At 37.2% G+C, this 26,628-nt stretch overlaps 1 protein-coding gene across 3 annotated transcripts in view; it reads right to left on the reverse strand.

Annotated features, from left to right (window-relative positions):
* The window catches only part of FAM126A (family with sequence similarity 126 member A), a 92,586-nt gene that overhangs the window by 45,135 nt on the left and 20,823 nt on the right, over positions 1 to 26,628 (reverse strand). For all 3 annotated transcript variants that reach the window (XM_003357473.4, XM_005656687.3, XM_013989579.2), the window contains exon 2: positions 2,910 to 2,988. In XM_003357473.4, the coding sequence (XP_003357521.1) occupies positions 2,910 to 2,960 (51 nt within the window). In that variant the 5' untranslated portion in view covers positions 2,961 to 2,988. The remainder of the gene's footprint in view (positions 1 to 2,909; positions 2,989 to 26,628) is intronic.

Consider the following 26,628-nt stretch of genomic DNA (forward strand, 5'->3'; position numbering starts at 1 on the left):
AGACAAGATACTCTAATTTTAAAAGTATACTTAAGAGATTTGTTCTCATACACTTTCCTATCTTCTGCTTTTATTTTTTGTTTTTATATTTGTCTTTTTAGTGCCACACCCACAGCGTATAGAGGTTCCCAAGTTAGAGGTCAGATGGGAACTGTAGCCACTGGCCTGTGCCACAGCCACAACCACAGCAACGTGGGATCCGAGCCACATCTGAGACCTACACCACAGCTTACAGCAATACCGGATCCTTAACCCATTCAGCGAGGCCAGGGATCGAACCCACGTGCCCAGGGATGCTAGTCAGATTGGTTAACCACTGAGACACAACAGAAACCCCAATGTTCTATTACTTTTAGTGTGCTGCTGATTTTGCCTGGTAACCTTAATCTCTTTATCAGACATAAGCAAAGCTGAATTCAACACACATTAACATAATTCAAAATAATTTTCAGAAATGCATACCCAATAAACCAAGGAATAAGAAATATCTTCCCCTATACTTGACAATAATACAAATCATTTGTTACATGAAATTGATTGAAAATTAGGTAAATTTAATCTTTGAGGGTTAGAGGAAAGTTAAATAACTTTTTATTTCATGAGGAAATAAAATCCTGGATTTTACTCCCCTTCTCCTAAAGGAAAAGTTTTCTTTCCAGAAGAGGAAGATAATAAACAGATGGGACCAAAGGGTTTCTGACTTCACAGCCAAAGGGTATCACGACTTCTTGCCACAACTCCCATATTAAAGGGTAGCTAACAGGCTCTACTTGCTTTTACAATTTTTACTTCACTATGAAACATAAGAATTCTCTAGAAGTGGTACTCGAATGTTCAACAACAATTTTCATCAACTTGCCAAAAAAATTAAGATAACAAACTGCGTTAAAACACTCTTGAAGCAGAAAAAAAGCTTAAAAAACACAACATACGTAGGAAAAAAAAAGGCACATACAAAATTTAAACAAACTATTAAAATATGTAGAAGGCACTGTAAACAGTTTACTCTCATAATATCCCACATCACTTTATGATGAGTTAAGGGATCCATAGAAGGATACTCAATTCATGGTTATAAAAGCTGACAAAGTGAAAATTTTGGTCATTCACTAGGATAAGATAATAATGACAGGTAAGGCCAGCTACAAAATTAACAGGAAACACTACTTTTCTCAAGGACATACCACAGCTGAAAAGTGTCATAACAACCTTTTTTTGAGTGACTACTGTATTCTTACTAAGTGAGAAGTCTTGTTATCTAAAATCATAGATACCAAAAACTTTGCTGTCTAAATGAACCTATCTACATAACAGAAACAGATGCGAAAAGCAACCTAGTGGTTGCCAAAGGAGAGGGGGAGGGAGTGGGATGGACTGAGAGTTTGGGGTTAGTAAATGTAAACTACTGCATTTAGAATGGATAAGCAATGAGGTCCTGCTGCATAGCATGGGAAACTATATTCAGTCATTTGTGATAGAACATGATAGAGGATAATGTGAGAAAAAGAAGATATATACATATATATGTAGGAGGTATATACATTACATATATGTAGAAGGTGTATATATATATATATGTATATATACATGTATATACACATACACATACATATATATGTATGTGTAACTGGGTCACTTTGCCATGCAGCAGAAATTGACAGAACTTTTATAAATCAACTACAATAAAAAAATTTTAAAACAAGGAAATAAAAGAAAAAACAACTTTGCTGCTTAAACATATTTCAGTAAGAATAAAATATCCCTTTTTGGAGGATCTAAGTCACCTAGACACAGAGAAGCAGGCTCAGATAAGAGGTTTCTGACCACGACATTCCACATAGATGCTAACTGTGTAGTTTCTAAGACAATATGACTCTGGGTCTATATCACAGATCAGGCCAGATTTTCACCCCTTACCCATAGCTCTGCTTTGTTCTGAGCCCATTAAAATACTGTTTCATTTAAATTTCGTCTAAACTACACCTGTCCTCCAAACTCTTTAACAGTTTTATTTTTTCCTTTCTTTGGTGAGATGCCTACATGGTACCTACTGTATAGTCTCCCTTACTGAAACAGGCCAGTAAGTCTGACTTTTGCAGTTCTTGGTAGCTCGGTGAGTTAAGGATCCAATGTTGTCACTGCTGTGGCTCAGGTCACTGCTGTGGAGTGAGTTTGATCCCTGGCCTGGGAACTTCTGCATGCTATGCTCGTGGCCAGAAAAAAAAAGTCTGATTTTTGTCCAAGATCTGAGGCTAACTGGGCTGGACAAAAACAATGACAATTTCAGTCCAAATCCTTCATTCCTGTGGTTCATGATCCAGAAGCTCACATAACACAATGTTAAGTGTAATAAAACCCAGAGGACAAAAAGAAGGTAGTTAACTGTTTAAAGGAACACAATTTTAGCTGTTATAAAGAAGAGTTCATGAGATAAGAAAACAGTTTTATTTTCTTCATCAACTAACCAAAAGTTATACATCCCTTATGCAGGCATTTGGTCAGCTGACTAGAGAAAGGTCCACTGATGGAAAGTTGGACAAATATCTCCCCATCTTCTCATTGTTGATCACGACCACTGCCCCCCCAGACTGGGAGAGATATTTCAACAGTGAATCTTTGATGGTAGTTGGAGAGAATAACTTTCAGAGACTTTAACCATTCTTTGGGGTATTACCATAAAAGGGAGAAAATAAACCTTTAAACCACTTGGAAAAAATAGGAATCAATTTCCTAGAAAAGATGACTATGTGTAAATAACTCCCTATTAAGATTTTTGGAACATATTTTGGCTTCCACAGATATTTAGCTTTTTAGCCTTCTGTTTGTTTTTTTAAGCCACTGGAATGTAAACAAATCCCAGACAAAACTTCTTGGGAATATAATTATGATATTAAAACAACATATATTACCTTAAACTCTGACAGCCATTCCTCCACAACCCCTTTCTCTGAAGTAAACATCTTTCCACATCTGTTCTAAACCTTCAACCTGAAAATTTACACAGAAAAATTAAAATTTTGAATACATTTTCTTTATAGTCAGATTACCAAGGGTAAAAGTAATCCTATAAAATTTGGCTACTTTGCTGCTTGTGATATTAAAGCAATTTCAAACATAAATTACTGGGTTCATTTCAAAACCAATGTGTACAAACAAGCAGTAAAATGTAAGAATTAGGACAAAAGTATAAATATCATAACATGATGAAACTGGCTCTACAATTTTCATTCGGCTTTCAGTAATGCCAGCTGTAAAACATCCTGGACATGTTCCCCCAGTTTCAATTAGATAATTCCAAATAGATAATGCATCTTAAGAAAACTGCAGAATACATTTTAAAACTGTGAAAATATAAAAAGACATCATCCAAAATTGACTTTATAGAAAATATTAAAGTAATTTAATTTGCTTAATTTCAGTTCTTTACAACAGTAACAATCTATCTAGCCAAGCCACTTGGTTCCCTGAAAGTTTAATATTCATAAAAAAGAAATAAAAGTGGTAATATCCAAGATAATAACGATATTCAACAATAACTATTCAGAAGATTGGAATGTACCTAAGTAAAAAGAAGGGAAAAAGGAAGTTAAAGGAAATGCAAAACAAATTTATCTCAAGCAAAACTTTTCAAAGTACAATGTTGGTTTCTTCACCCAACCATCTTTATGAGAGTTAGACTTAAAATTCTTCTTACTTTCTTAATTTTCATCAGCATTATCATGTGGTAGGAAACCAAAGCAGAATTGACAGAACTTGAATCTTGATTCTATTCTTACTTATTGGGCATGTTATTTGCCTTACTTTTCTCATTTGTGAAATAGGGATAACCACAGTACCTACTTTAAATGGGTTATTGTGAGAATTAAATTTTAAAAATGTAAATTTCATTTCATAATTAAATGAAAAATGTAAATAATGTACCTGACAATAAAGTGTTATTACTATGCAATATTACTATTAAAGAATATCAACTCTAGAGCTTCTGCTCAGATGTCTATCAATGTACACAGATACGTCTTAATGAACAACACAGATTCTTGCAAAGAGTATGTTACAGGCTTCAAGTCCCCTCCAAGGAGATTAAACCTAAAAGCCTCTGGCCACGTCTCATTGTAATGCCCCTTTCCCCAACTTGACCAACCTGGGCTGCTCACTTCCTGCTAGAGAAGGAATGTGGCCTCTTCCTCAACCCGCCACCATGCAACCTGTTCCCCATGCAAATAAGGTATCCTGCCCAAGACCAATCAGAAGATCAAACTGGGTCTCCACTCAGGTCACACTGTGGGCTATAAAGACTACAGCGGAGTGAATTCAGGCCCTCTTTTTTTTTTTTTTTGTCTTTTTGTCTTTTTTTTGTTGTTGTTGTTGCTATTTCTTGGGCCGCTCTCACGGCATATGGAGGTTCCCAGGCTAGGGGTCGAATCGGAGCTGTAGCCACCAGCCTACGCCAGAGCCACAGCAACGCGGGATCCGAGCCGCGTCTGCAACCTACACCACAGCTCACGGCAACGCCGGATCGTTAACCCACTGAGCAAGGGCAGGGACCGAACCCGCAACCTCATGGTTCCTAGTCGGATTCTTTAACCACTGCGCCACGACGGGAACTCCAGGCCCTCTTTTTAACCGGTGCATACATGAGTCCTCTCTCCCTCTCTGAAAATGTACTTTGGCTTTAATAAATTTATTAATTAAATAATAATTCCATTCCAATGCTTTGTTACAGTGAGACAGGGACAGAGGAAGCTGTGACAAATACATTCTAAAGTTTCTGTTGTGTAGATTATATTAAAAAAACAATGGTTAAGAAAAAAAAATATATATATATTCATTCATACATTCATTCATGAACAATTACTTGAGAGATATGCATTTTTTTTTTTAGGATAAAAAATTGCCCTTTTTTAAATTCTAAATTTTATCCTTGGATCAAGACAGACTATTAAAAAATCATGTATTTGTACCATATTACTGATTTAATAGAACTGTCCATTCAGATAAGCTGAGCTTTGGAATTATGTCCCAACTGTTACTGAAAAGCCTGCTAGATCACGTTATCCCCTTTAAAATCCAAAGGAGAACATTCTCATCTTCACTTTTTAGCACCAGGGAAAACTCTACTTTAGAGTGACTGGTTTGTTTTTATATTATAGATACTGTGAATCTCATAATGGATTCTCTTTGCTTTGATTTTAATAAAATGGGAATCAGAGTTTCTGTCTTAACTCTGTCCACAAACAACAACAACAAAAAAAAGCAGACCAGGATTAAGCTTATCTATCATTTTATGTTATACACTTACCCAATTTTCTTTCTACCTAGATCTACTTATTTTTATCCTGTTATACATGTTTGTGAAGCAAAATGAAGCAAAGTAAACATAAATGTACATGAGTTTTCTTTTGTATTATCCACTGTTTATTTAATTAGGATAGGAAGCAATCACAAATAGGACCACACTACACCAAGTTACACAGAATTGGAGAGGTAGAATTTTTACAAAAATTCAAAATAATTCTCTAGTTAAAATTAAGACTAATTTTTAAAATGTTAAAAGGAATAAACAAAATGCAAAAGGATCAAGAATAGTCAAAGCAAAAGTTCCCTTGTGGTGAGCAGGTTAAGGATCTGGCGTTGTCATTGCAGGGGCTGGGGATCACTGCTGTGGTGGTGTGGGTTCAATCCCTGGCCCAGGAACTTCCATATGCCATGGGTAAAGTTAAAAAAAAAAAAAAAAAAAAGCAATCTTGAAGAACAACAGAGCTGGAGAACTTAGGCTTCTAAATATCAAGACTTAACTACAAAACTTACCACAATCATAGTGATTAAGCCAGCGTGGTATTATCATCAGGAATTACCATATTATCATTATCAAAAAACCCAACGGGACAGAATAGAATATCGACCTACACATACATGGTCACCTGATTTATAATAGAAGTGACACTGTAATTCAGTTGGGAAAAGGTGGTCTTTATAAAAAATGGGGCTACATCAGCTGGACAGCTACATGGGGTGGAGGTGAGGAGAGAACCATAACCTACTAGCTCATACCATTTGCAAAAGTGGTTGCAGTTGGGAGTTCCCGTCATGGCTCAGCGGTTAATGAACCCAACTAGCATCCATGAGGATATGGGTTCGATCCCTGGCCTTGTCCAGTGGGTTAGGGATTCAGTGTTGCCATGAACTGTGGTGTAGATCACAGACATGGATGGGATCTGGCATTGCTGTGTGGTGTAGGCCAGAGGCTACAGCTCCGATTCGACCCCTAGCCTGGGAACCTCCATATGTCATGGGTGAGGCCCCAAAAAGACAAAAAAACCCCCCCCCAAAAACCAGTCAGTTGCAGTTCAATACTATATCTTATTTTAAAAAGTAAAACAAAGCTTTTAGAAGAAAACATAAGAGAATACCTTCATAACTTGGAGGTTATGGGCAAAAAAAAATTTTTTTTGGTCTTTTTGCTATTTCTTGGGCCACTCCTGCGGCATATGGAGGTTCCCAGGCTAGGGGTCGAATCGGAGCTGTAGCTGCCAGCCTATGCCAGAGCCACAGCAACTCAGGATCCAAGCCGCGTCTGCAACCTACACCACAGCTCACGGGAACGCTGGATCCTTAACCCACTGAGCAAGGGCAGGGATCGAACCCGCAACCTCATGGTTCCTAGTCGGATTTGTTAACCACTGCGCCACGACGGGAACTCCTGGGCAAAATTTTTTAAAATATCAGGCAAAAAAATACTAACCATAAAGGAGTTAAAAAAAAAAAGGAGATAAATTGTATTTCATTAAAAGTAAGAAACTCTGACTGCCAATAGATGAATGGATAAAGAAAAGGTGATACACACACAATGGAATTATTATTTAGCCTTAAAAAGAAGAAAATCCTGCCCCATTTGCAACAACATGAATGAACATGGGGGACAACACTATGCTAAGTTAAATAAGCCAGAGACAAGGAAAGACAAATACTAAATATTGCCAGATCTCACTTACATGTGGAATCCAAAAAAGTCAAACTCATGGTAACAGAGAATAAAATGGTGGTTTCCAAGGGTGGGGAGTTGGGGGAGATGTTGGTCAAACAGTATAAACTTTCAGTTATAAGATGAAACAGTTCTGGTAACCTGGTAATGTAAGCATGGTAACAACAGTTAATAACGTGTACTTGAAATTTGCTAAGAGAGTACACCACACACACCAAAAATGTTAACTAAGTGAGGTGAGAGATATGTTAATCAGCTAGATTGGAATATATCAAAACATCACATACACCTTAAATATATACAATTTTTATCTGATAATCATACCTCAATAAAACTGGAGAGGAAACAGGAAGAAGTTCTATTCATCAAAAGATACCATTAAGAGAATGAAAACGCAAAAATCATTGAATTGGAGAAGATATTTGTAATTCACATAGCTGACAAAAGTCTCATATCCAAAACACATAAAGAACTCATAAACTATTAAGAAAAAGACAGAAAATTCAATAGGAAAAGCAAGCACAACACTTATCCAAATGGAAACTTAACATATGAAAGGTGTTTGACTTCATTAGTCATCAAGGAAATAATACACACACGCACACACACACACACTTACAAGTATAACTAGAATGAAAAAGGTAATACCAGTGTTGAAAAAGGTATGAGGCAACCAGAACATTCACACACAGCTAGAGTGGATATAAATTGGTACAGTACTTTGGAAAACTCTTTGGCAATCCTCTGCTTAAACACATGCATACTCTAACAATTCCATGCATAAGAATAAACCTCATAGAAAATGTGGATATATGTTCTCTGAAAGATATTTTCAGGAACATTCACAGCAGCAGCTTTTGCAAGCAGTCAAAAACTAGAAAGAGGAGTTCCCGTCGTGGCCCAGTGGTTAACGAATCCGACTAGGAACCATGAGGTTGCGGGTTCGGTCCCTGCCCTTGCTCAGTGGGTTAACGATCCGGCGTTGCCGTGAGCTGTGGTGTAGGTTGCAGACGCCGCTCGGATCCCACGTTGCTGTGGCTCTGGCATAGGCCGGTGGCTACAGCTCCGATTCACCCCCTGGCCTGGGAACCTCCATATGCCGCGAGAGCGGCCCAAGAAATAGCAACAACAACAACAACAACAACAAAAGACAAAAAAAAAAAAAACTAGAAAGAAACCTAGTGTTCATCAAGAGTAGAATGGGAGTTTTCTCGTGCCACAGTACGTTAAAGATTTGGTGTTGTCACTGCGGCAACTTGGGTCACTGCTGTAGCATGGGTTCAGTCTCTGACCTGGGAACTTCCACGCACGGAAGGCCAAAAGCAAAAAAAAGAACAGAATGGATAAATCATAGTACATCATAGATGGAGTTCTACACAACAATGAGAATAAGCAAACCATAACTATATCAATGTCACAATGTTGGGGAAAGGAAAGCAAACAAAAGGGTACATGTCATACAATTACACTTATATAAACTTTAAGAACAGGCAAAACTAATCAATTGCGTTAAAAGTTAGGATAGTGGTTTCTCTTGAGGGAGTTCATTCTTGGGTGCTGGTAATATTTTGCTTCTTGACCTAAGTGCTGGTTACACAGGTGTATTCAGTTAGTGAAAATTCACCAAGCTGAATACTTAATTTGAGCATTTTTCTGTGTGTATATTCTACATGAGTAACACCAGACAGCCCCAGGCCTCCTATGATTCACTTGACAGAGATCAAAGGGGAGCCCTCAGTTACTGAGCTCACATGAACACACACTCAGGAGAACTGTTCCTCCCCATATTTCTTTACCTGCCTCTGCAGAGCTCAAAAGGGAGGCCTCAAAACACCTCCCTACTCTGAAACTTCCACAGCCTCACCACCAACACCTGCCTCAGGCCCACCAGGACCAGTCATTTTCCCTTCATCCCTATTTATGTCACCACAAGAAACTACAGTTTCCAGGTTACACTCAGCCCTTGCACAGTGATCTTTATAACTCTCTGCATGCCCTCTACTTTATCTTCGTCTCCTATTCCACCCGAATTCTGGAAAGAGGTTCTCTGTCACTGTGCCTTATGGAATTGACAATTGGTTACCAGCAAAATCCTCTATATTTTCAACAGTTCTCTGAATGTTACTTTGCTCCTGTTCTAACAAGAAACCTGGCTCTTCTCTGAACACACTCCTTTCTCTGTAAGCTTCTCAAAGAGTGACAGCTTTTCCTCTCAGCCCCAGAAGAAACCACTGGCTCTAGAGATAAAGCAAGTATCCTCTTTCCTCCTGATAACCATTTCAGATCATTCTCTCTCTCTCCCCTCAAACTATCCACCCAATGCTGTTCCAAAATTCATGTAGCTGTCATCAATCAATTTTTCCCCATCCCAACCATCCCTTTCCTTCATTTCTAGATGATTTTAGCTCTAGCTCATTGTCATGCTTTCAAATTACTCTTATTTAAAAATCTTAATATTTTTTTGTTCTCACTCCCTGAACTCTTTTAATTCCTAAATATTTCTTCCAACAATATTGTCTTTCCTGACTCAGCAACTCAATCCTATGATCATAACCTACACCAAACATTTAGGTCAAGGCCATTTTATATTTTTAAATATTGAGCCATCCTGAAAGAACACCCAGTGGTCCAAGTTAGAACAATTTGAGCAACAAAACAAACAACATAGTAGTCAATTATTACCTGGAGTATAAAATAAATATACATGACACCATATTGATATGAATAAATGACTAAATAAACAAATAGATGTTAGAGAATAAAAGACAAATATTCCTTTCAAAATAAATCCAAATAATATATGTAGATATTTCCCCCTCTAGGAGAAATTTAGACCCTTCCTCCCCACTAAGAATGGGCTGGACATAGTGATTTGCTTTCAAAGAAGAGAGTATGGAAAGGAGAAAATAGTAACTTTAGAGTGGAGAAATCTGATAAACACTTCCTTAATCAAGGTTAGCATCACCCATGATGTCATGTGAATATCATATACCCTTGATATGATAAGAAGGGCACTTTACCTCTGTGATATTCTTTCTTAAAAGCCATAAACCCAATATAACCATGATAGAAACATAATAGGAAACTCAGTTTGAGGGATATTCTATAAAATATCTGACCTGAACTCCTCAAAACTAAAAAGGTCATGAAAAACAAAAAAGACAGAGACTCTTATAGACCAGAGAGACTAAGGTGACAGGACAACTAAATGCAGTAAGGTCTCCTAAAACAGAAAAGGGATAGTGATGAAAAAAATGGTGACTATCTGGAGTTCCCATTGTGGCTCAGCAGGTTAAGGATCCAATGTTTCCTCTGTGAGGTTGTGGGTTCGATCCCTAACTCAGTAGGTTAAGGATCAGATGGTGCTGTGAGCTGCAGCATAGATCAAGCAGCTCGGATCTGGTGTTGCCCTGGCTGTGGTGTAGGCCAGCAGCTGTAGCTCCAATTAGACCCTGAGCCTGGGAACGTCCATATGCCATAGGTATGACCGTAAAAAAAAACAAAAATAAAAAAAATTGTGAATTTCTAATAAAGTCTGGAATTTAATTAATAGCAATGTAATAGTTAATGACAATGTAAAATAGTAATATAAGATGACATCAAGAGAAACTGAAAGTAGGTGTGGTGTATACAGGAATTCTCGGTACTATCTTCGTAGCTTTTTTATAAACTTAAAGTTGTTTTTAAAAAATAATTTCAAAAAAGTATGGAGGCTCTGACATATTTCTGTTCTAGGATCCAATCCAATTGATATTCACTATATTCAAAAACAAAACAAAAATTCAAAGCACAAGAACACATAACATATTTTATTAGTCATCACTTATCATGTAGCCACTGTATACTCATAAGTGGGAGTAAAAAAGACAAATAATTGTCCCAGTATTGTTACGAAAATAGCTTTGAGCTTGCAGACCCCATGAAAGGGTCTTCAGGATCCCAAGGGGGTCTCAAGATTACACTTTGAGAACACTGCCCTACCCATCATTACCCCCCCCCCGTTTTTTAGGGCTACACCCCCAGAATATGGAAGTTCCTAGGCTAGGGGTTCAATTGGTGCTGTAGCCGCTGGCCTACGCCACAGCCAGAGCAATAAGGGATTTGAGCTGCATCTGCGACCTACACCACAGCTCACAGCAATACCAGGTCCCTGACCCACTGAGCGAGGCCAGGGATCGAAACCACATCCTCATGGATACTAGTCAGGTTCGTTAACCACTGAGCCACTACAGGAACTCCCATTACCCATTCTGATTTCTCCTCATCTTTTCAGCACACCCTTTTACGTACCCAGACCCCAAAACCTTTTGATCATACTAGAAACTAAAGTCACCTCCCAATCTTCCCCTTTCTCTCCTTACCCATTTCAAACTCCTTAGTCAATTATAATAACCATTTTGAATATACTCTCTCAACTCCTTTGCTCTTACTTGTTTCAGTCCTTCAGCAAAAATACAATTTTGGTAAAATCCAACTCTCCACCTAGTCCAGGTCAGCACCCATGCAGCTAAACAAGGTGGAAAAAACAACTAAAGCAACACTTAGTATTTATGACCAAGAACCTGAAGTGAGCTCTTAATGCTGCCTGGCAATCATGCAGTGTCTTCCCAGAGTCCATTCACTTCGCTACTCTCTTATTTAGTTGTTTCGTGCATTCTACCTGATCCTCAAAACTCCAAAACCATCTTACCATTTCTACTCTCAGCTGATGATTTTAATTCCTATCCCACCGAACAACCAGAAGAGAACTTCCACAAACTCCCGTATGTCTACCTACCTTAAAGCATCTGTATTTTTTTTTCCTTTTTAGGGCCACAACCACAGCATATGGAAGCTTCCAAGCTAGGGGTCAACTGGAACTATAGCTACCGGTCTACGCCACAGCTACAGCAATGCAGGATCTGAGCTGCATCTGCGACCTACACCACAGCTCATGGCAATGCTGGATCCTTAACCCACTGAGCAAGGCCAGGGATTGAACCCACATCCTCATGGATACTAGCTGGATTCATTAACCACTGAGCCACAGTGGGAACTCCAAAGCATCTTTCCTCTGGTACCATAAATGAATTGTCCATGATTCTACTATCTACAGCCAATTCTCTGAATTGCACACTACAACTATCCTCTCTTGCCTGCCTCAAGAAACTGCTCCAACAAGTCTCCTTTTCTCCCTAATTGAATCTCCCCTCTCTACTGACTCATTCCCCCAAAACTCTCAACCTCACCTCCTCTTCAGCTATTTTCACATTTCTCTGCTTCTGTTTTACACTCAAACTTCTCAAAGAGTTGTATGGTTGTTTCTATTTCCTGCCTCCCCTCATAACTTTTTTTTTAATTTTTAAAAAATTAACTTTGAGGGAGTTCCCTGGTAGTCTAGTGGTTAGGATTTGACACTTCCACCACTGTGATATGGGTTCAATCCTTGTCTGGAAACTGAGATCCCACATCAAGCCACTGCATGCTGCAGCCAAAAAATACATGGAAATAAATTAAAAAATAAAATTTGAGGTATAATTTATACACAATAAAATATAAACATTTTAAGTGTACAGCTCTATGTATACATCACTCCCTGTCAATCCCTCAACCTCTTATCCCAGGCACCTACTGATTTGATCTCTATCACTAGATCGCTATCACTATAGCCTGTTCAAGAATTTCATATAAATGGAATAATATATTATCCACACTTTTATCTGGTTTCATTCTCTCAGCATATTTTTGAGATTTTTTTTTTCATGCTGCTGAGTGTATCAATAGCTTTGTCTTTTTTATTGCTGAACTTTTATGAATATGTCTACCTATTCACCTATTGATAGACATATGGATTACTTCCAGTTTGGAGCTATCATGAATCAAGCTGCTATAAACATTCAAGTGGCAGAGTTCCCATCATGGCTCAGTGGTAACGAATCCAACTAGGATCCATAAGGATGTGGGCTTAATCCCTGGCCTTGCTCCGTGGGTTAAGGATCCTGGTGTTGCTGTGAGCTGTGGTACACATTACAAACACGGCTTGGATCTGGCATTGCTGTGGCTGTGGAGTAGGCCAGCAGCTGTAGCTCCGATTCGACCCCTAGCCTGGTAACTTCCACATGCCATGGGTACGGCCCTAAAACAGAAAAAAAAATTCATGTGGCACACTGTATTGTCTTACAAGATGACTTGGACATGCCTCTCATCAAGTAGAATCTAGGCAAACTTGATACTATGGCGAGGTCACACAAGGTGATAAAGCTTCTACCTGATTTTCTGTGGGACTATTATTCTTGGAACATATCCACTGTATTGTGAAAATGCCAGAAGAGTAACAATGGAAAGACCACATGTAGATTTCTCCAGTGACAATCTTACCGAGTCTTAATTAACTACCAGCATCAACCAGCAGACTTGTAAGTGAGAGAGTCTTCATATAATTCTAGCCCCCAGCTGTCAGGTCACCCCTAGCCTTTGAGCCTTCTCAGCTGAGGCCACACTGTGAAAGAGAAAAGTCATCTTCACCTGCCTTTTCTGAAATCCTGATCCATAGAATCCAAAAACATTATGAAACGGCTTTATTATTTTATGTTACTAAATTTGGGATGGTGACGCAGCAATAGTAATTGGGACAATTTGTATACAAACCTTCTGGTGGGCACATTCTTATTTATCTTAGTAAAACACCTAGGAATACAGTTACTAAGTCATATAATAACTATATGTTTTAACTTTATACACACACACAACAGCCAAACTGTTTCCAAAATGGCTATACCATTTTACACGTCCAGCAACAATTTATTAGATCTTCAGTTCCCCTAACCCTTGTCAACATTTGATATTATCACCTTTTTACAATTTAGCCATTCTAGGAATTCCCATTGTGGTTCAGTAAGTTAAGAACCCAACATAGTGTCCATGAGGATGTGGGTTCATTCCCTGCCTGGCTCAGTAGGTTAAGGATCTCAAGTTGTTAGAAACTGCAGCATAGGTCGCAGATGCCATTTGGATCTGGTGTTGCCATGGCTGTGGAAGAGACCAGCAGCTGCAGCTCCAATTTGACCCCTAGCTCAGGAAGTTCCACATGCTGCAGGTGCAGCCATTAAAAATTTTAATAATTACAGGGGCATTTCATGGTTTTAATTTACATTTCTGTGATGACTAATGTTGAATATCTTTTCATGCACCTATTTGGCTATCTATATATCTTCTTTTGTGAAGTGCTTCTATAAGTTGTTTGCCCATTTAAATCAGGTTACATGTCATTGAGTTTTAGGTGTTCTTAAAACATTCTGGATTTATGGTTATTTTGCCCAATATTTTCTCCTGGTTTGTGACTTGCCTTATTTTCTTAATGGTATTTTTAAATAACAGAAGGTTTTAATTTTGATGAAGTCCAATTTATTCTTTTTTTCTTTCATGATTAGTATTTTCCATGTCCTATTTAAGAAATGATGACTACCCAAATAATTCAATTTCTCTAATAGATGTAGGGTTATTAAATTATTTCTTTTCATGTCAGCTTTAGTGAGCTGGGCACTAATACTTTCCATGTGTTGATGCAGTTCTCTGCCAGAGAAAAAGTGTATCCCATGTGACCACTATGAGGGAAGACTGAAAGCTTCTGTCTGGTTTCCTCCTGACTCTACCTAATGCATCTTTTCCCCCTACTGATTCAGCTTTATATGTTTTCACCGTAATAAAGCACTGTGAGTATAACTGCCTATGAGTCCTGTGAGTTCTTCTGGTGAGTCCTCTAATGTGTTGGGTCCATGGGATGTCTGGAAGAGGCTTATATCAAGATTTCTCTTTATTTTTGTTTTTCAGCAGTCTGTGATAAACCTAGGTGTATTTTTCTTTGAATTTATCCTGTTTAGGGTTAGTTTCAGCAGTCTGTGATAAACCTAGGTGTATTTTTCTTTGAATTTATCCTTTTAGGGTTAGCTGAGTTTCTTGTATCAGTAAATCAGGTCTCACAGAAAGAACTCATGTTATGCTTAGAGTCAGCTAACTCCCAAGACTTTTCTCATACAAACTACTTTCAAAACAGATCACTCCTCTCCCGTACTTATTCTTAAAATCAATTCTTAAAAATCTGTTACAATTTAGCCTTTTCATATGAACTCACACATAAAAGCTATAGAAACATTTCCCCAGTGAATGAATAAGTGAACAAACATTTGAATATTTGCTAGTATGGGCCCTGTATTGATTCTGTGTTTTTAATATAACATTCATTTTAGTAATTAGCCTTCATGGTAGTTGACGTCATAGCCTGCAATAAAAGTGATCCTGAATGCAAGGAATTTTGTACTAGAGAAAAAATAAGAAATTAGAGCCAGAGATATGTTGTAAAGCCATCCATGCATAAGCAATACTGTGGAAAGATACCAGCCACTGTGGGCAGCAGATTTAACATGAAAATATTTCTTTTAAAAAATTTATTCTTTTTTATATTTTTAAATTGTATTGAAGTATAATTGATTTATAATGTGTTAATTTCTGCTATACAACAAAGTAATTCAATTATACATATATACTTTTTTTTTTTTTTTTTGTCTTTCTGCCTTTTCTGGGGCTGCTCCTGCAGCATATGGAGGTTCCCAGGCCAGGGGTCAAATCGGAGCTGTAGCCGCCGGCCTACGCCAGAGCCACAGCAACACAGGATCCTCAACCCACTAAGCAAGGCCAGGGATTGCACCCACAACCCCATGGTTCCTAGTCGGATTGACCAACCACTGAGTCACAATGGGAACTCCTATATTCTTTTTCATATTCTTTTCCATTATGGTTTATCACAGGCAGGATACTGAATATAGTTCCCTGTGCTATACAGTAGGAACTTGTGTTCAAACATTTCTAATTTTTAAAGGTACATTTATTTTATCAGACATAGAGTAATGCAGTATATTATCTGCCACAAGTATAATCTGAAAGCCTCTTTCAATAGTGGGATTGTTTGGGGGCTTTTTGAGGAGGGCAGGGGTTATAGGGTTTTTTTTTTTTTTTGCTGAGTGCATGGCATGCAGAAATTCCCAGGGTCACAATACAGCAGTGACCCAAACCAGAGCAATAACAACACTGGATCCTTAACCCACTAAGCCACTAGAGAACTCCCAAAGAAACTAATTTATAAAGAGATTTCTTATCTAGTTGTTGCAAGTTAAAAAAAAAAAAAGGAAAATAATTATAGTACTGAATTACAAACATGAATGAAAATTCAAGTCATATTGACTTGTCATTAGTTGTGTTTTCTTTTTAAAAACAGAAAGATACTTAAGTATTTTAGTTGTTTTTATATGGAGGCAAAAATCTTCAGTACAAGGTAGAAATATCTTTAATTAAATTTGTAGTTCCACAGACATATTGAACTATACCATAAAATTACTATTATTATTATTTTTTGTCTTTTCTAGGGCCGCACCTGGCAGTATATAGAGGTTCCCAGGCTAGGAGTCTAATCGAAGCTATAGCTGCTGACCTAGACCACAGCCACAGCAACATGGGATTTGAGCTGCATCTGTGACCTACACCACAGCTTGTAACAGCACCGGATCCCTGACCCTCTGGACAAGGCCAAAGGATCAAACCTGCATCCTCATGGTTACTAGTTGGATTTGTTTCGCTGTGCCACAACGGGAACTCCCATTCCTATAGTTTTAAATTACCAAGTCAATACAGTTCAGGAGTTCCCATTGTGATGCAGTGGAAATGAATCCGACTGTGAACCATAAGGTTGCAGGTTCAATCCCTGGCCTCGCTCAGTGGGTCAAGGATCCAGCGTTGCCGTGAGCTGTGGTATAGGTCACAGATGTGGCTCAGATCTGCCTTGTGGTGGCTTTGGTGTAGGCCAGCATCTACATCTCCAATTAGACCCCTAGCCTGGGAGCCTCCATATGCTGCAGGTGTGGCCCTAACAAGACAAAAAAAAAAAAGACAGTACAAAACAAATCTAAATATGGTAAAACTTACAACGTTCTTTCAGATGACAAGTTTTTTTTGTAATTTCATAAAAGGAAAAGTATCTTAAGAAAAATAGAAAATATGCATATATTAAAAATGGGACTCAGCATTCCCTGATGGCATAGCAGTTAAGGATTTGGTGTTGTCACCACTGTGACTCGGGTTACTGCTGTGGCTCAGGTTCCGTCCCTGGCCTGGGAACATCCACATGCCAAGGGCAAGCCTAAAAATGAAAAAAAAAAAAAAAAAAAAAAAAAAAAAGGCAGGGCGGAGACCTGAAATATTAACACTATTATATGAGAAAGAGGATAATGGAATTCTGTAAAAAGTAGGATAAATAAATAGATGAAAAACCAATAGTGTATGCTAGTTGACAGAAGCTTTTCTTTGTCCTTACCACACATAGCAACATTATAAAAAATTTTTCTTCCCGTTAGTCCTGGGATCCATGATGAATAAGAGGACTAAAGGTACCACTAAATACTATACAGGACAAGAAGCAAAATGATGAAAAAATTGAAACAATGATTTAAAAACTATTTCTCAAAGGAACCCTTCTACACTGTTGGTGAAAATGTACAATGGTACATCCACTAGGGAAAATGGTAAGGAGGTTCCTTGAAAAACTAAAAGAAGAACAACCATAAGGTCCAATAATCCCACTCCTGGGCATGTATCTGGAGAAAAGCATCATTCGAACAGTTTCATGCACCACAGAGTTCCTGTTATAGTACAGCAGAAATTAATCCCTAGTATCAGTGAGTTGGGGATCCAGCATTGCCAGGGTAGGCTGCAGATGAGGCTCAGATCTGACATTGCTGTGACTGTGGTAGAGGCCAGCAGCTGCAGCTCTGATTTGACCCCGAGCCTGAGAACTTCCATTATGCCACGGATGAGGCCCTAAAAAAAAAGATTCATGCACCTCAATGTTCACTGCAGCACTGTTCAAAATAGCCAAGTCACAGAAGCAACCTAAATGTCCATTGACAGATGAATGTTTTAAGATGTGGTAGATATATACAATGAAATATTACTCGGCCATAAAAAAGAACAAAATCATGCCATTTGCAGGAACTAGAGATTCTCATACTAAGTGAAATGTCAGAAAGAGAAAGAAAAATACCATATGGTATCACTTATATCTGGAATCTTTTTTTTTTTTTTTTGTATTTTCTAGGGCCATGCCTGCAGCATATGGAGGTTCCCAGGCTAGGGGTCTAATTGGAGCTGTAGCCGCCAGCCTTTGCCAGAGCCACAGCAACACGGGATCTGAGCCGCACCTGTGACCAACACCACAGCTCACGGCAATGCCGGATCCTTAACCCACTGGGCAAGGCCAGGGATCAAACCCACAACCTCATGGTTCTGAGTCAGATTTGTTAATCACTGAGCCATGACGGGAACTCCTGGAATCTAATATATGGCACAAATGAACCTTTCCACAGAAAAGAAACTCATAAACTTGGAGAACAGACTTGTGGTTCCCAAGGGGGAGGGAGTAGGATGGACTGGGTATCTGGGCTTAGATACAAACTATTGTATTTAGAGTGGATAAGTAATGAGACCCTGCTGTATAGCACAGGGAACTATATCTAATCACTTGTGATGGCACATGATGGAGGATAATGTGAGAAAAAGAATATATGTATATATATGTATGACTGGGTCACTTTGCTATACAGTAGAAATTGACGAAACACTGTAAATCAACTATAATGGAATAAATTAAAATCACTTAAAAAGAAATATTACTCAGCCATAAAAAAGAATAAAATAATGCCATTTGCAACAACATGGATGGAACGAGAGACTATCATACTAAGTGAAGGCAGACGGAGGAAGACAAACATCATATGATATCGCTTATATGTGGAACCTAAAATATGATATAAATGAACTTATTTACAAAACAGAAGAGGACTCACAGACTTCAAAAACAAATTTATGGTTACCAAAGGGGACAGGTGGGGATGGGGGGAAGAGACAGACTCGGGGTTTGAGCTTGGCATATGCACGCTACTGTATATGGGATGGATGGTCAGTGGGAATGTGCTGTACAATAATCTGTGACAATCTGAGAGAAAAGGAATGTGAAAAAAATGGATATTGTATAACTGAATCACTTTGTTGTACAGCAGAAATTATCTCAACATTGTAAATCTATAAAAACAACTTTATAATTCAATGAATCTTTTTAAAAAGGCAGTCAAAACTTCAAAAAAAAATCCAAACTATTTCTTTCTATAAGCACACAGCAAGAGGCTCTCTACAGTTGCTATCCCACCCCCACATTTCATATCTAATATGTAATCTTTTAACATTCATGGCAAAGTCTTGATCATGTAACTTTGAAGCTTTATAGGCCTAATTAGATATCTCGAGTAATATTCAAAATACACTCTCACATTAAAGAAATCTTTCTTCTTCTCAAAGGCAAAAGGAACAAAATTAAAATAGATGTTTCCCACTGTGTAACTAACTTCTTACTTTTCTCAAATATATCTTGGACAAGAATATTTAAAAGTATATTAGAAAGCTTGCTAGAATTCTATTTAGTATTTCACAAGCAGAGCCAGTCTGCGTGAAATTAATTTTTTATATTTTCGGTATGTAATAAAATCTTTCTAAATCTAAAGTCTTAGTATTCAATCCCCACACTATATTTTAATTTTGACCTTAATAAACGATACCTGAATTTCTCAAAGAGCTTTCCAGAAAGCATATCAGAAAAGTGTTGTCATGAAAGACATACAACTTATGGAGTTCCCATCGTGGCTCAGAGTTAACAAACCCGACTAGCATCCATGAGGACATGGGTTTGATCCCGGGCTTCGCTCAGTGGGTTGAGGATATGACGTTGCCACGAGCTGTGGTGTAGGGTGCAGAAAAGGTTTGGATCCCGCATTGCTGTGGCGTAGGCCGATGGCTACAGCTCCTATTGGATGGACCCCTAGCCTGGAAACCTCCATATGCAGTGGGTGTGGCCCTAAAAAGACAAAAAAAAAAAAGACCTAACTCATTAAAAATGTTATACTCTTATCCAATTAAGGAAGAAAATAAAAAGAAAAAATATATTTATAACTTTCACTATAAAACTCTAAAAAATATTTTTACTATTATTTCACATCATCCCTTGCATCATGAAGTATTAACTATAAATTGCTACTGATTCTTTTAAAACTATTTGCTTTATATCCCATGAAAATCAAGTTTCTATAAATCTACAGAATAAACGAATTTCAAAATCAAGTTTCTATAAATCTACAGAACAAACGAATTTCTGTAAATGGATTTTGACACACCACAAAGTTTTAAACTTCTGTCCTTAATAAAATGGGGCCATTGCGGTAAATTAAGCACCACCAGAAGATAATCAAGATTCTTAGCTAAATTTCAGGAAAACAGAGCAGAAGGAAACATTTAGATTATATTACATAATACAACTAATTAAATCTTAGGGATTTCACTGCATCGAAAATGACCAGTCAACTGGAGAGCCCTATGAAACGGGAAGGCACCTGTTCTGTTGCTTGAAAAGAAATGTTGCTAATTGCCCCACTGCCTACTTGTGTCCTCAAGGGAACAAAGTTTCCTCCCAGAGCACAGGAAGGAAGAATATAACTTATCAGCCAGTAGGAGAGGTGTGAGAAGTCTTTCTAAAGACCCATAATTTAGGCCTATTTTCCCTATAAATCACAAAACAAGTATCTAGTTATTAAAAATAGAGCAGAGGTTTTTACTATGGGAATTTTTCTTTTCTCTTTTCCTTTTCTTTTTTTTTTTTTTTTTTTTTTTTTGCCTATGGCATCATTTGCCAACCCCAAGGAGAAATAAAATTATGTTGGGATATCAATATACTATGGAAACCAGACCAGTGTGTTCCATTTGGAAGAAGAAAAGTAGCAATCCTTCTTCTCATTCCCCATTTCCATCTTCCTATTCTTCTCAAATCCCCCAGGACTTGAAAAGAATCTTTTGTCCAGGTAAAGGATATCTGATTTGAACTCAAATAACAGAAGTTAGAAAAATCTTCTAAATTTATCGACAACAATTTTGATATCTTGACAAGCCCATGAGCTTCTTCACCAAAAGAATCCAGTGAACACAATGCTGTGAGAGTTCTGAGGCCAGGCCTTAGGAAATCTGCAGCTTCCACTTTCATGCATTTAGAATCCACCTGTCATACTAAAGAAGCCCAAACCATCATGAAAGGTTATATGGAAAAGATCCAAGGAGGGTCTCTGCTAGGCTACCAGCTGAGAGTCAGCACCAAGCACCAGCCACGAGACTGAACCATATTGGACATTCCAACTAAGTCAACCTCCAGATGACTGTAGCATCAGCTACATGAAGCAGATTTGCCAAGCTAAATCTAGCCAACCATAGATTTGCAAGACATAAAATATACTTGCTATTTGAAGCCACTAAAGTTTGGGGATGGTTTGTTAGGCAGCAATAGATAACCAAAACACCATCTTAATCAAGCATTTAGGGCATACCTTTGAGTACAAAGCATTGTGCTAACTTCTAACATAAAATATTAGACTTTTCAAGACATGGTCCCTGTCATCAAGGAATTAGATTTTTCTCTGAAAACTTATAGTAAAACCTATTGTAAATCAGGTATGATCTAAGAAAGGCCAATAAATGTGTTTACATTCTGCTGATGTATACTTTCTATGCCTGATCCTATTGTTAATAATGACACACTGATATAGTTACCCAGAATTCAAAGTTTGAAGAAGTCTATAGTCCCAAAGCAAAACAAAACTCACTGGCTAATAACCATTCTATCTTCAATGCTATTCTTAATCTATGAAGCCGACATATCACAGCAAACATCACAGTCATCACTGTATTATAAAAAAGTTGCTTTTATGCATTAGGTATTAATAATCTTATTTTGTACATATCCTGATTGCCAGCACCTCAGAATTTTCCTGAGATGTCAAATGATTTCATTTAAATTTTCAGTTAAAGAAAATGAAGTTTCATCTTGATTTTCTCCTTTATAGTATAGATCTCTGCAAATATTTAAAGTAATATAATTAAAAATTTTAAGTCAAATGATATAATTAGAGATTTGGGTTTGATAGAATTATTAATAACCCTTATTATTAGGAACTTCAATATAAAATAGGCTACTGAGAGAAAACATTCAATTTCTAAAATTCTTTAAGACTGACAGATTTTTTTCATCCACATATAAAATTAATTATTGAAAAGAAAGTTTAGGTAAAATGTTACTATATTGTTGGGCATTGTCAGACTTTGTACCATCTTAATGTTACAGAAAGGGCTATATGAAGAAGACCACAAAATCTGTGTGTCCAACACACAAATCTCAAAGCATAGGATGAACTCATCCTGCCTATGGTCTATTATGGCTATTCTAGTCTTAACTACCACCTTTCTGCTACAGGGACACACTCTCCTCTTTACCAAACCTGCATTTCTCAAATATTTATCTATTTTCCAAATATAGCTCTGGTTGTACCACCAGTTCCTTATTCTGATCCTGACCACAATTCACTGGCCACCCTGGAAACCGGCCAGCCTGAAGACTGGCCACCCTTGGGACACATATCTCCCCGTGGTCTAACAGCTGAGATCAAAGATACAGACTAATAGAGATACAGCTTTATTTCACAGGGGCTTTGCAGGGACAAAAGTGGTAACCATATCTAGTATCTACCACACATATAATATCTCAGAAGAAATCTAACAAGCTGAGTAACAAGATGACATTTCAGTCAGGGAAACCTAAAATTTTTCACTTTCCTTTGCAATCAAGTGTCACAGAAAGAACTCATGTTATGCTTGGAGTCAGCTAGAACCCAAGACTTTTTTTCATACAAACTGCTTCCAAACCAGGTCACTCTTATCTTGTACTTAACCAATCAATTCTTTTTTTTTTTTGTCTTTTTTCGTCCTTTTAGGGCTGCACCCACGGCATGTAGAGTTTCCAAGCTAGGGGTCCAATAGGAGCTGTATCCTCTGGCCTATGGCAGAGCCACAGCAACGCTGGATCTGAGCCGCATCTGTGACCTACACCACAGCTCATGGCAAAGCCGGATCGGTAACCCACTAAGCAAGGGCAGGGATCAAACCCGCAACCTCATGGTTCCTAGTCAGATTCGTTAACCACTGCGCCACAACGGGAACTCCGTGAAAATCAATTTTAAATGTTTAGAACAAAGAAGGAATGAATAGGGGCCTATGCTGACGAAGGTTCCAGATCATGTAATGAAATACCAATCTCTATTGATAACAGGAGAAATACCAAGGAGAAAGGAATAACAGTATACAAGAATTACAACAATGAATCTGATGACTGCCCAGAAAGACCACTCAGAAAACAAAACACTTTCAATGGAATGAAAACACTGAAATTCAGGGCTTACATTCAGATCTAATAGAGAAAAAAATAAATAAAAGCAGTGATATAGGCAATATATTTACAGCTATGAAAGTAAGAAGAAAAAATTACTTTTACTTGTTGTAAACAAAGACAATACCAATAAAATTGAAATCTTCAAGTCTGACTTTCTCATGAGCAAACTAAGGTATAAATTATTTATAACATGATGATTTATCTCCTTTGCCTCACTTTGCCCTCATACTTACACTCCAACATGCGAAGTATTATCTGTATTACTTAAGGTAAATCTTTTATAAGAATGATTAATGTGGCTCTTTGAGTGGATTCATACATACTTCATGTCATTGGCTTTAACCAGAGAAAATGACCTTGAATTTAAAGTACTTTTCAGTTTCTTTAGTTTCTATTAAACCAACAATGTACTTTAAGTATTGCTCAATATAGAAATCATATTTATAATATGCTAAAAGTATGGCACAAAGTGATAATTGGCATATTAAGACTGTAAAGACTTTTATGCACTAGAACATTCTTAATCATTCACAAATATAAGTTTCTTAAAAAAAAAAAGTTTTCTGGTTAAAAACTTATATTTGCTTACCAGAGGATTTCTCATATGTACAGTTAGATGCCTTTCAATTTGTTAATCAAATAAAGTATGCATTATTTTAAATGATTAAGAAAAAGTGTTCTTCATTTTAGAAAGGTCTAAGATTATTTTTAAAACTACAAGTCACTAAAAAAGAGAATATTAAGAACTTCACCCCAGTGTACATGATTTTAAAGTTTAAACTTGTGTTGTAATTAGAGGCCAAGTTCAGTCCAGATATTAGAAGCACAAGTATATATAGCCAAGTATTTAATAAATGTTTGTTGAGTAAAGGAATAAATTCCAGCCTTTATAATGCCTGTCAAATATGCCATCTGCTCTCCAACTTGACAGCAATACCTTCAGTCTGGGCCTTTAATGCCTCTGCACAGTCAGTTCATAACAGCCTTTCTGCTCCTGTTTCTTCTCCAGGGAACCATGCATATTACTGCCAAACTCATCTTCCTGAAACATTGTTTTTCTCTTGAAACATACTATGACATTTTCACACATCCTATCTAATAGATCTTCTACCTCAAGCTTCCCCTATAATACAGCCATAATTTACCTATCTAAATTTTACTTATTGCTATTCTCCAAATACATCATGCCAGTCTAACCTCCATGTTCTTGCCTGCTCTTTTCCTTTCTACCATATCTTCCTCCTACTCCTCAGTTTTTACAACCCACGCAGTAAAAACTCAGGGCCCGCATTGATGAAGCAAGGCAAACTCTCAGGAGAGAACTATAGCACTGCATCTATGAGCCACAGCAGCAGCACCCAATTGATTGTTTTAAAGACTGGATGATTGAATGATTGACCTTGACTTAGAAAATCTTAGAATTTTACAAGAATTCTAAAGAGTCCACTAACGTAAGTTATACATTTCATTAAAATTAAAAGTATCAGAAATTGAATAATTTTAAATTTAATATTAGGTAGAAATCTGTAAGAGCAATTATTGGCTGAAATAAGATTTTCCAAAATGTTTGTAGCATCTTTGACAAAATATAATTATAGTATATACTCAATGATTCAGGTGTTACTTCAGTAAATCAAAGTCCATGAAACCGTGATAACTATGGCAAATAGTACAGTTTATGTTGATGGACTACAAAAGTTTCAAACTACAAAAATCACCTCAATATCATCCATTGACATGATTACTACATATGTAATAAGGAGGTAGTATAGTGATCAATAACGTTTTCTACATATTCACTAGATCAGGACCTCAAATTGACAAATTATTTATACATCCCCTGCCGAGCTTATACAATTTATCCAGACAGCCAGCCAAGTACGACCAGAGTAGGGACAAAAAAAGAGAACAAGACTAAGTAAAAACAGACATAGGGTAAGAATCAGTCATGTGGATAAGTCATAAATATTTTTATATATGCAAAAAATCAATATTACTATATATTCTAATTGCAACATTAATAATTCAACAAGCCCTTGAGTGCCTACTGAGTGTGTCTATTACTTTGTAGTGTTAGCAAAAATAAAATATGATCTGTGTGCACAGACGCTTGTAATCCAGATGGCAAAGGAAGGGAGTAAGGAGGGGGAAATGAATCAAGATAGCACCCTATATTTTCTAGAGGAATAATTACAAGTGCTAGAATCATGACAAAATTATGAAAAATACACAAACTCAGCAATGTAGAGTGTAAAACAAGGGTTCTGCTTATTATGAAACTACCAAAAATTTACAAAATTTCCATTAAGAAAGAAAACAAACCAAGAAACTATAAACACTTTCATAGAACATTAATCTCCCATCTCCACTAATATTTCTCTTTATTGGAGTTTTTTATTGACACACTTAAATCTTTTCCACATAATTAAAAGAAGTGTTCAGGAGTTCTTTTGCAGCATAGTGGTTATAAAAGATCTGGCGTTGTCACTGCAGCAGCTCAGGATGCTGCTATGGCGCAGGTTTGATCCCTGACTCAGGAACTTACACATGCCGCAGGTGCAGCCAAAAAAAAGGAAAAGAAATGTTCATCTTTCTCACTGCTGCTATCCTACTATTCAAAGGAAAGCACTGTTCCACCGTTATGTATTATTTCAAACTTTTTGCTATGCATATACCATATAATCAGCAGTTCTCAAAACTCTTTACTCTTGGAAATTACTGAGAACCTCAAGGAGCTGTTGTTTACAGTGGATATATTTACTGATATTTGTCATATTTAAAAATTTTAATGATAAAATTTTAAATATATATTACCACAATAAACCTATCATGTCAACATACTTTTATTTTAAAAATCCCTAAACAAAAACCAAAATATTGAGAAGGGTGGTTTTGTTACACATTTTTGCAAATTTCTTTAATGTCTTGGCTTAATAGAACACTGTTGGATCCTTTTAACTGCTTTTACATTCAAAATGATATGATATGATATGATATGATGGTCAATTGGTGTTTTGATTATTTCCCCCCAAAAAATGGACTCTCTCCAGAGACGATCTTTTTACATCCAACATATCCTGGACACTTTTCTTCATGTGTGATAAGCTTTAATAATATTAATATTATATTTACACCCTCAACAAACAATCCTTCCTACTAGTTACACCTTTGTCTAGTCTTCTCCCACACTGATGCTGGACTTGGTAATGTGACCTGTTTTGACCAGTGGACTTTAGCAAACATGATGCCAGCGAAAGCTTAATAAAAATTTGGACCTGGGGCATGTCTTCTTAAAATACTTCCTCTT

Source organism: Sus scrofa, chromosome 9, assembly GCF_000003025.6.
Source record: "Sus scrofa isolate TJ Tabasco breed Duroc chromosome 9, Sscrofa11.1, whole genome shotgun sequence".
NCBI classification, from domain to species: Eukaryota; Metazoa; Chordata; class Mammalia; order Artiodactyla; family Suidae; genus Sus; species Sus scrofa.